Source organism: Hemitrygon akajei, chromosome 7 (genome assembly GCF_048418815.1).
Source record: "Hemitrygon akajei chromosome 7, sHemAka1.3, whole genome shotgun sequence".
NCBI lineage: Eukaryota > Metazoa > Chordata > Chondrichthyes > Myliobatiformes > Dasyatidae > Hemitrygon > Hemitrygon akajei.
In genome coordinates this window covers 120,738,633-120,749,058 of record NC_133130.1, presented here as the reverse complement: position 1 = coordinate 120,749,058, position 10,426 = coordinate 120,738,633, and the positions used below count along the sequence as shown (strand labels likewise).

The following is a 10,426-nucleotide window of genomic DNA, read 5'->3' as shown; positions in this document are numbered from 1 at the left end:
TGTGGGAGGAAACCCATGCAGTACACAGGGAGAACATACAAACTCCTTATGGATAGAGGCAGGAATTGAACCTGGGTCACTGGGACTGTAAAGCGTTGTGCTAACCACTACATTAACGTCCCACCCTATCAGGATGTTCCCATTACCACTTGCCCCTCACCAGTATTATCCAGTTAACACACCTTAATGAATTAGACACAACATTAATAAAGTAATTGCACTTTAAATGTGAATTTTATTAAGACATTTGCATTTTTCCAAACTTTATATGACATATTGAAATCCCCATTGCTTTATAGCTAAATATTATGTAAATTAATATTATATATATTTCTGCATTTAACATTGAATTAAATAGGCACATCATCAGCCTTGTAGACCCAAAAGTATTTCGCAGCTATCTTTGGTTATGGAATAACCTCACACTCTGCAGAAGTGTTTTGAGAATTTAGGATGTCAGTTGTAGCTCATTTAGTGCACGCTTGCTGGTGAGCAGCCGGTGGGCTGTGACAGTACAGAGGCTTTGTTCTGCTTCAGGTCAGTTGCTGAAGTGTACAAGGGAGGTATCCTCAGTCTCTCAATAAACATTATAAAACCAACTTTCTTGGCACTCATCTCACTGTAGTTTGTGCGATTCGCTGCAGGGAACATGCTTGCTTTAGTGTCACCCTGACTATACTTCAAAAACTCTGCAGTTGGCAGTAGGATGTTTTGTGATATCTTGTGCTCAATCTGCACATTTAGCACCAGTGATCACGGATGAATTCCTCCTTCCATGCATCTTAGATCTTTATATATCTTTTACTGTCTGTGTTCTCCACAGAAATAGATTGTATATATACAGTATTGTGCAAAAGTCTAAGCCACTTATGTACAGTTAGGATGCCTAGAACTTTTGCAGAGTACTGTAGTAATTTTATGTATTGCACTGTATTGCTGCCACAAAAAAAACATTTAATACATATGTGAGTGATGATAAACCTGGTTCTCTATTGTGGACTGAGAGTGGGAAGGGGTCAGAGAAAGGGGAATCATGTTTTGGTAGAAGGGAGGGAGCAGGTAGCACCAGAAGGATTCTGTAATGATCAATATACCAATTGTTCAGAATCAAATGACCTTGCCTGGTGTCTCTGGGTTGGGTGCATCTACATTCGTGCCACTGACTGTCCTACACCCCTCTTGCAGCACTCCACCTGCACCATTCCCAGCATCTTTGCTCCTGCCGGATTCACGAAGTTGCTCTCTGCTCCATGTTGCCTAATACAGAACTATGCAAAAATCTTAGGCACCCTAGCTATCTTGTATGTACCTAAGACTTTTGACAGTACTGTACATGTATATATATACAATGTGATTAAATAACATTAATTATATGTAATATATAATTAAATAACATTAAATAATTATATATTATATAATTAATTTATACATGATATATAAATATACAATATATAATCTATTTTCATAGAGTGGAGAAAGTTGAGGGGAGACTTAACAGAGGCACTCAATCATGAAACATTTAAAATGAATTAAAGAGATACTTCTATGTGGTACAACGATGTGTTTGGCAGAAACCTCCCAGTTTGAAATAAGAGTAGCATGGTGTTGTGATCTAGGATTCATGTATTTTCCCTGATAAGGCAGATGTAATAGAGGCCACATCAATGTTCCTAGTGCCCTGCCTAACATTGATCCAAACATCACCATAAAACAGACTATCTGTTCATTTCTCTCAGTAAAATCTTTATCGTGCAAAGGGTGACAAGAGCAGGTTCAACAGTAACTTTCCAAAAGGAATTCCATAAATATATGCAAGGGCTGTGAGAGCAAATGTAATAGAACTAATCAGAGAGCTTCCTATCCTAAAAGAGCTGGTACAGGCACTGTGAACAACATGGCCGCTGCCTCTGTTGTCCAAGTGACTGGACAATGCTTTAATTCTACAAATCCTTTAATGCTTTGCAATCATTAATCACACCAAGGACTTCAGGACTGGTGCTACGGTGTTTGGCAACAAGAAACCTGAGAGATACTACTTAGGCAAGTGTCGTTGTCGTGGCTATTCCTCGAGGTCGAGGATGATGGTCTTTGTTTCGTTGATCTATCACAGAATGAAGACACCTGTGCATGTAACATGTACTTGATGTTGCACTCCAAGAAGCACACGATACTTCACAAATCAACCAACTGATTCCAATGGCATGGAAACCATGACGATTGGAGCTGTTGGATTTGTTGCAGCCTTCATCCGCTGAGTTCGAAGTAACTTCGTCCACCTGTTCCACCGTTGAGGTCTTGGTTGGATTGTTTTTTGTCAGGGACCTCACCCTCGACCTCACCGCCATGGGTGACCCTACCAGGAGCATAGCTCCAGACAGCATCACTCTCGGGATCTCTGGACCACACAAGCTTCTCCACCACGACAAGGTGACAATCCACGGAAACAGTCATCCGAGTAAAGTGATTCATGAACCAGCTCTTGTGATGACCAAGGGATTTAATAAAATCATTAAATATTTCTCTTCACCCTGAACTTGAACAGTTTATTGCACAATTTAATATCCCCTATAGAAGTTATCAAGTACAAAATGTTCCTGCACCTAAGACTTGATTTTCTGACTTTATGGGTGAAAAGCTTGAAGAACACCGCATGGTCGTGTGAATCGAATTTCTGCTTGCTACAAGCAGAAGCCCAATTAAGGTGGGGGGGGGGGTGGGGAGGGGGAGAAAGAAGTACAATGCGGCAGGTGACTGGGAGAGGGGATGGGAGGGAAGTAAAGCTCTTTACAATTCCTTTGGTGATTGTTGGGACAAAAATTAAACGTGGGATACTGGAAATGTAATTAAATTCCCCATAAAAGCCTTTCCCGAAAGACACTGAATCATTTTCATTTCCCCCTCTGACGACCTACTGCATCACATAGGAATTGATTCTGGTAATTATTGCACCTTCTAGTACCTCTACAATCTTCCTCCATTTGCTTCAGGGAGTCAGGAAGCAATACTATTATAAATCTTTAAAAGCACACAATTGTATATTCCTCTGTTCGTAATATTTCAGTAGCTTTGGCGCCTTGAGGGTTTCCAGTTCATGAAACCGATCTGCAGATAGGGAGAACTCGTCTGGCCCTTCGCCGCATCCGCCTTCATTGGGATAGCTAGAATACCCAGGGTGAACCATTAACTCCATAGTCAATATGGTATCATCTTGTCTTTGGGCATCCGCAGGAAAATCTTCCAACAACTGGTAGTGCTTCACTTTCCTCATTGCCATGCCATTTTCTATGGCTGTCTGGAGGCTGGACACTGACATGTCTTTCCCCATTGTCGTAAGGCCAATGTAGATATTGGGCCACCTGGGAGGAGGGGGATAAAAACAGCTGTCGTTAGGATAAACTATAATACAAAGCTCAACATGCACAAAGGTGTCCATTGACATAGTCGGTTTTCAAATGGGGCAGAACTTGCAGAAATAAGAGCAGTTTACCATCTCCATAGGTCATATCCATCCCTCAGACCTAGCATTAGTATTCCAAAATCATGTGATTGGTAACATGATTAACTACTGAACTTATTAGTGACAATTTTGCATTTATGCCCTGTCATTTCTGGACTCTGCAAGAGATGCAGCAAGATGAAAGGTCCTTCTGGCCGAATGAGCCCACCTGCCCAATTACACCCACGTGGCCAATTCATCTGTACGTGGGATCGTGGGAGGAAACCAGAACATGCAGAGGAAATGCACGATGTCACAGGAGAATGTAAAAACTCCTTACTAAGGCTGGCGGGAATTGAACCCGGGTTGCTGGCGGTGTAAGCAGTTATGCTAAATGCTATGCTACTGTGTCATCTCCCATGTCCTTTAATCATAAGACACATTAGCAGAATTAGGCCATTTTACCTTTGAGTCTGCTCCACTATGTCATCATGGCTGATCCATTTTCCCTCTCATCCATATTCTCTTGCCTTCTCCCCATATCCCTTCATGCCCTGAACCACTACCTGTGGCAATGAATTCCGGATTCACCACTCTCTGGCTAACGAAATTCCTTATCTCCGTTCTAAAAGGACATTTCTCTGTTCTGAGGCTGCCCCTCTGGTCATCTGCCCTCCACATCTGCTCTCTCGTAGCCTTTCAACATTCGATAGGTTTCAATGAGGTCACCTCTCATTCTTCTGAATTCCAGTGAGTACAGGCCTAGAGCCATTAAATACTCTTTACATGACAAGCCTGGAATCATTTGTGTGAACCTCCTTTGACCCCTCTCCAATGACAGTGCCCAAAACTGCTCTCAATACTCCAAGCCTGATAAAGCTTCAACATTACACCCTTGTTTTTATATTCTAGTCCTCTTGAAATGAATACTAACATTGCATTTGCCTTCCTCACCACTGAAAATTAACTTTTAGGGAATCCTGCACAAGGACTCCCAAGTCCCTTTGCACCCCAGATTTTTTGAATTTTCTCCCAGTTTAGAAAATAGTCCACATTTTTTCCTTCTCCAGATCAAGTCCTTTAATCATCTCCAGATTTCCTCTCAGTTCACCTCTGGAGAAAAAGGGATCTCAAGATGAGCAGGAAAAATGGAAGGAAAGGAAGGGTCTTGGTCCAAAATGCTGACTGTTCATTTCCTTCTGCAGATGCTGCCTGATTTACTGAGTTCAGTTCCATTCCTCTAGAAAGGACTTCCTGTTCTTGCTTTATTAACACTTATTGCTGCTTTTTAATCAAGTTTCTAACTGGGATTTCAATTCCCCCACTGTGAGTGGAACAGTTATCCACTGTGAATATGACCTGCAATATTTTACACTGAAGAAAGGAGCTGTCTGTTTAACAGTAACTCACAGTATGTGTAAGATATTTAGTGCAGTGATAGGTTTATTTTTGTGGAATGCTTGTTGTAAACGTAGGATTAAATATTTGTGTAGATGTGGTTAACTCAAAGTTCAAAGTAAATTTTATTATCAGAGTACATATACGTAACCATGTACAACCCTGAGATCCATTTTCCTGTGGACATGCTCAGCAACTCTATAGAACAGTAACTCTAACAGGATCAATGAAAGATCAACCAGAGTAAAGCAGAGAACAAACTGTGCAAATGCAAATAGAAATAAATAACAATAAATAATGAGAGCACGAGATAAAGATCAAAGTAAATTTTATTATCAGAGTACATACACATCACCATGTACAACCCTGAGATCCATTTTTATCCTTGCAGTTTCTTAACTCTACATACAAGGATTCTACCTCTCCCGATCCCATGTCACCTCTTTCTGAGGATTTGATTTCACTTTTTAAACCAACAAAGCCACACCACCTCCTCTGCAGCTCCTCCAAAGCTTCCACATCCTTCCTATATTGAGGTAATCAGAATTGAACATAATATTCCCAGAGTTCCAACATTACCCTGTGGCTCTTGAACAATGAAGCACATTATGCCTTGCACCATCTCAACTTGAGCAGTATCTTCGAAGGGATTTATGGACATGAACCCCAAGATCCCTCTGTTCCTCCACACTGCAAGAAACTTGTACCTTGCTTTAAAGTTCGTCCTCCCAAGTGAATCACTTCACACTTTGCCATGTTGAACTCCATCTGCCAGTTCTCAGCCCACCTCCGCAACAATCAATGTCCCATTATAACCTTCTGCATTATCCACAACACCCCCAACCTTTGTATTACCTTCAAACTTACTAATCCTCCCTTCCATTTCCTCATAAGTCTAAACTAAGCTTTGAAGAAAAATACCAATGGTATGTTGCTCAAAAGAGAATCTCAGTGCTGGCTTGCCAGTAAGATCTTGCAGAGGACCACTCCAGAACCAAAACCATTGCTACCTGGATCAATTGAAATTTTAGACTGACAGTGTGCTAACCAAACTCCTTACAGCCAGGGGAGTTAGTGGGAGATAAGCTCCCACTGTCTATTAAATGCTCCCAATGACGTGCATCTCCAATAGCCTCTGACAACCAAGTCCCATTCCTAGCCTTCACATGTGGCTTAGTTACTAAGCCTGACAGAACAGTTTCTACTGACAGAAGGGGCAAAGGCAGTTTACTGATGCCTTAAAACCATTTGCTTCAGGCAGATGGGGCTCGTCAGCAGGGAATGGCAGCTCATCTAGGAGAAGGAAAACTCTGATCAACTGCCTCAGAGCCATACGCATTCATGAAGAAAGCTTTGGGAGTAAACCCCGAGGGAACAATCTGAAGCTGGAGTCGAATGAGTTCAATGTTAACTGGGAACTCCAACGACGCTGCTGGTGCTGAACTGTATCGGTCCCTGCTGTTCATTTTGATTCATCAGCTGCCTGGAGAGAGGCAGCCTACTGCATGGCAACAGCTTGCTCTCCATATCATACAGCTGGGACACAACATCCACAGTCAATCACAACCAATGGAGACCTCAATGGGCACTGAGATATTGATCAGATGTGATTTAATGAAAGGCAGATCGAAACAATGAAAACAACATAATTTAGGAAGCAAAACTGCAGAAGATGAAATTAAAAAGCTCAGAAAATGATGGGGATACTCAGCAAGTCAATCAGCATCTAGAGAGAGAGAAACAGTTCATGTTTCAGGTTGATGACTCTCACTCCACAGGCCGGCCTGCTGAGCATCCTGGCTGTTTTGGAATAAGAAGCTGCATTTCTTTTTTCCAACTTTGAATTGTAATGGGTTTTTGACATTGAATAGTAGGTGGCACAGTAGCATAGTGGCTAACAGTGCCAGCAACCCGGGTTCAATTCTGTTGCTGTCTGCAAGGCGCTTGTCTTTTCTGTGTGGTGCTCCATCTTTTCTCCTACATTCCAAAAACGTACAGGTTTAGTAAGCTGCGGACATGCTATGGTGGCGCCAGAAGGATGGTGATGCCTGTGGACTACCCCCAGCACATCGTCGTCCTGCGTTGGTCGTTGATGCAAATGATGCATTTCACTGTGTGTTTTAACATATGTGACAAATGAAGCAAATCTTTATCTTTATTTCATAAACATGGGGTTTTCTTCTGTTTCGTAGATGCCTGGAAGAGTAAGAATTTCAGGTTGTATACTGTAAACATTCTCTGATATTAAATAGAACCACTGAACCATTGAATAGGAAAGGAATGCAGGGATAACTGATAGCAGGGAGGGAGCAGCAGGTGAATGACCACAATCTCTGGCTTGCAAATCTTGATGGAATCTGCTTCTGTTGTGTGGCTGGGCATCCTTAAGAGTGGATTCTAATCACTTACCTAATTCCATGTCGTTGGAAAACATCCACTGAATTGAATGCGTCCTTTTCAACCTGTAGGTAGAAGTCCATGAGATGTTGTGCTATCTGATCACAGCGATGCAGGCCTGGCTCCACAGGAACACGAGTGTAAACGATGCCATAATCGGAAAGCACTTGGGCAAATACATCACGGATACCTGCAGTCCAGAAAGTATAAAGGAGCCTTGTTAAGTTGATCCAAAATTTTAAGTTTGCTCTACCTCTAGAAACCCCAAACAGGTTCAAAGGGTTAGTTTTTTTCTTTTGTTATTGCTGATTTGGTCTTGGTTGCACATTATATACCGTAGATTCCGGATTTTAAGCCGCTACTTTTTTCCCACATTTTGAACAGCTTTGAACTCTGCGGCCTTTAATACGGTGCGGCTAATGCATGATTTTTTTCATGCCGCCAAAAACATTTTGCCTCGTAACAGTAGACCAATAAAATTGATGAGTAGTTCACAGAGGTCCAATGAAATTGTACGATAAATCAAGCGCACTTTCACAATTAAATTATTGTAAATCAGTCATTTGTACTCATCCTCATCAACATGGAAAACACTCGAAGAAAAGCATTGTGCTGCCTTTATGGCAGTTATTTAGTTTATAATATTTTCGCTTAGTAATTCATTTGTTAGTTAAAGTTAGAACTGTTTTAACTATATTTGTTTTCTGTACTACATCGCGGGATGCTATGACGTCACACCCGGTTTCGCCGCGTCTTGTGGGATACCAGTTTGCGATAAACGGGAAGGAGGGGGGCGAGCGGCGGAGCGAAAACGCTGCTTTTAAGTTAAAGGCGATCAATAACTTTTCCTGGTAGGCTGCAGTATATATATTTTTTATATTTAGGAGATATTGGAATGTTGTTCAGTAAAGAAGTATACGCAACGTATATTTAAAAGTAGCCGCGTTACAGGCACGGTTCGAAAAAAAGCATTTGCAATATGTATTTGTTTATGTTGCAATATGGATTTAATTAAAAGTTAAAAATCCTCACGTGTAATATCTTTCTGTGTAAATATCTCATATTACAACTTGGGACACCTGCGGCCTAAAATCCGGTGCGGCCTGTACAAGTAAAAAATTGATTTTATTTCTAAAATTAGAGCCAGCGGCTTTTAATCAGGTGCGCTCTGTAGTCCGGAATCTACGGTAGTTCAGGCAGGATGGCAGATACGGCAGTTGAATGCTGCTCTTGTAGGATGTGGGGATTCACGGACCTTTTGGTCTCCCAATGACTACACTGTGGGAAGTGCAGCCTACTCCAGCTTATGAAAAGCCACATTAAGGAGCTGGAACTGGAGTTGGATGAACTTAGGATCACCCGGGAGGCAGAGCAATTGATAGATACAACTTTTGAACAGGTGGTTACACCCAGAGTGCAGAATTCAGGGAGTAGATGGGTGAACAGCGAGAGAGGTTAAGGGAGAAAGAAGTCAGTGCAGGGTCCCCTTGTGGCCATTCCCCTCAGCAATAGGTATACCCCTTTGGATAATTGCTGAGGGAAAAGACCTATCTGAGCAAGGCAGCAGCAGCCAAACCAATAGAAACATAGAAAATAGGTGCAGGAGTAGGCCATTCAGCCCTTCGAGCCTGCACCGCTATTTAGTATGATCGTGGCTGATCATCCAACTCAGAACCCTGTACCTGCTTTCTCTCCATATCCTCTAATCTCTTTAGCCACAAGGGCCATATCTAACTTCCTCTTAAATATAGCCAATGAACTGGCCTCAACTGTTTCCTGTGGCAGAGAATTCCACAGATTCACCACTCTCTGTGTGAAGAAGTTTTTCCTCATCTCCGTCCTAAAAGGATTCCCCTTTATCCTTAAACTGTGACCCCTCGTTTTGGACTTCCCCAACATTGGAAACAATCTTCCTGCATCTAGCTTGTCCAATCCCTTTAGAATTTTATATGTTTCAATAAGATCCCCCCTCAATCTTCTAAATTCCAGTGAGTATAAGCCTAGTCGATCCAGTCTTTCTTCATATGAAAGTCCTGCCATCCCAGGAATCAATCTGGTGAACCTTCTTTGTACTCCCTCTATGGCAAGAATGTCTTTTTTCAGATTAGGGGACCAAAACTGCACACAATACTCTAGGTGCGGTCTCACCAAGACCTTGTACAACTGCAGTAGAACCTCCCTGCTCCTGTACTCGAATCCTTTTGCTATGAATGCCAACATACCATTTGCCTTTTTCACCGCCTGCTGTACCTGCATGCCCACTTTCAACGACCGGTGTACAATGACACCCAGGTCTCGTTGCACCTCCCCTTTTCCTAATCGGCCACCATTCAGATAATAATCTGTTTTCCTGTTCTTGCAACCAAAGTGGATAACCTCACATTTATCCACATTAAATTGCATCTGCCACGAATTTGCCCACTCACCTAACCTATCCAAGTCACCCTGCATCCTCTTAGAATCCTCCTCACAGCTAACACCGCCTCCCAGCTTCGTGTCATCCGCAAACTTGGAGATGCTGCATTTAATTCCCTCATCTAAATCATTAATATATATTGTAAACAATAGCACTGTGGTCAGCTCTGAGCCTCAGAAGGGTAGGGTGAAGTCAGGCAGAGCTATAGTCATAGGGGACTTGATAGCTTGGGGGACAGATGGGAGATTCTGCAGCAGCAAAAGAGACACCAAGATAGTGCGTTGCCTCCTGGGTGCTAAGGTCCAGGATGTCTCTGAGTGGCTGCAGAGTAGGGATGGTTGGCAATCAGTGGTGAGTGGTGTTCCGCAGGGGTCGGTGCTGGGCCCACAACTGTTCACAATATACAATAACAATCTGGAAGAGGGCACCGAGTGTAGTGTATCTAGTGTAAGTGTAAGTTTGCTGATACTAGATTGAGTGGAAAAGCAAAAAGGGGAGAGTGAGCAGCCGGAGGTCCTGGTACGTGTTGGTACCATTGACATAGGCAGGAGAGGGGTAGAGGTCCCGGGCAGTAAGTTTAGGGAGTTGGGAAGGAGGCTAGAGAGCAGGACTTCCCAGGTGCTAATCTCCGGATTACTCCCTGTGCCACGAGCTAGTGAAGTTCAGAACAGGGACATAGCGCAGATGAATGAGTGGCTGAGGAGATGGTGCAGGGGGCAGGGTTTCAAGTTCTTAGATCATTGGAACCTTTTCTGAGGAAGGGGTGACCTGTACAAGTG

General features: G+C 42.7%; 1 protein-coding gene across 2 annotated transcripts in view; it reads right to left on the bottom strand.

The window, feature by feature from the left end:
- Positions 1 to 215: 215 nt before the first annotated feature.
- ydjc (YdjC chitooligosaccharide deacetylase homolog) overlaps positions 216 to 10,426 on the bottom strand; it is a 128,625-nt gene continuing 118,414 nt past the window's right edge. For both annotated transcript variants that reach the window (XM_073051851.1, XM_073051852.1), the window contains exons 5-6: positions 7,244 to 7,421; positions 216 to 3,356 (exon numbers count right to left, since the gene is read on the bottom strand). In XM_073051851.1, the coding sequence (XP_072907952.1) occupies positions 3,008 to 3,356; positions 7,244 to 7,421 (527 nt within the window). In that variant the 3' untranslated portion in view covers positions 216 to 3,007. The remainder of the gene's footprint in view (positions 3,357 to 7,243; positions 7,422 to 10,426) is intronic.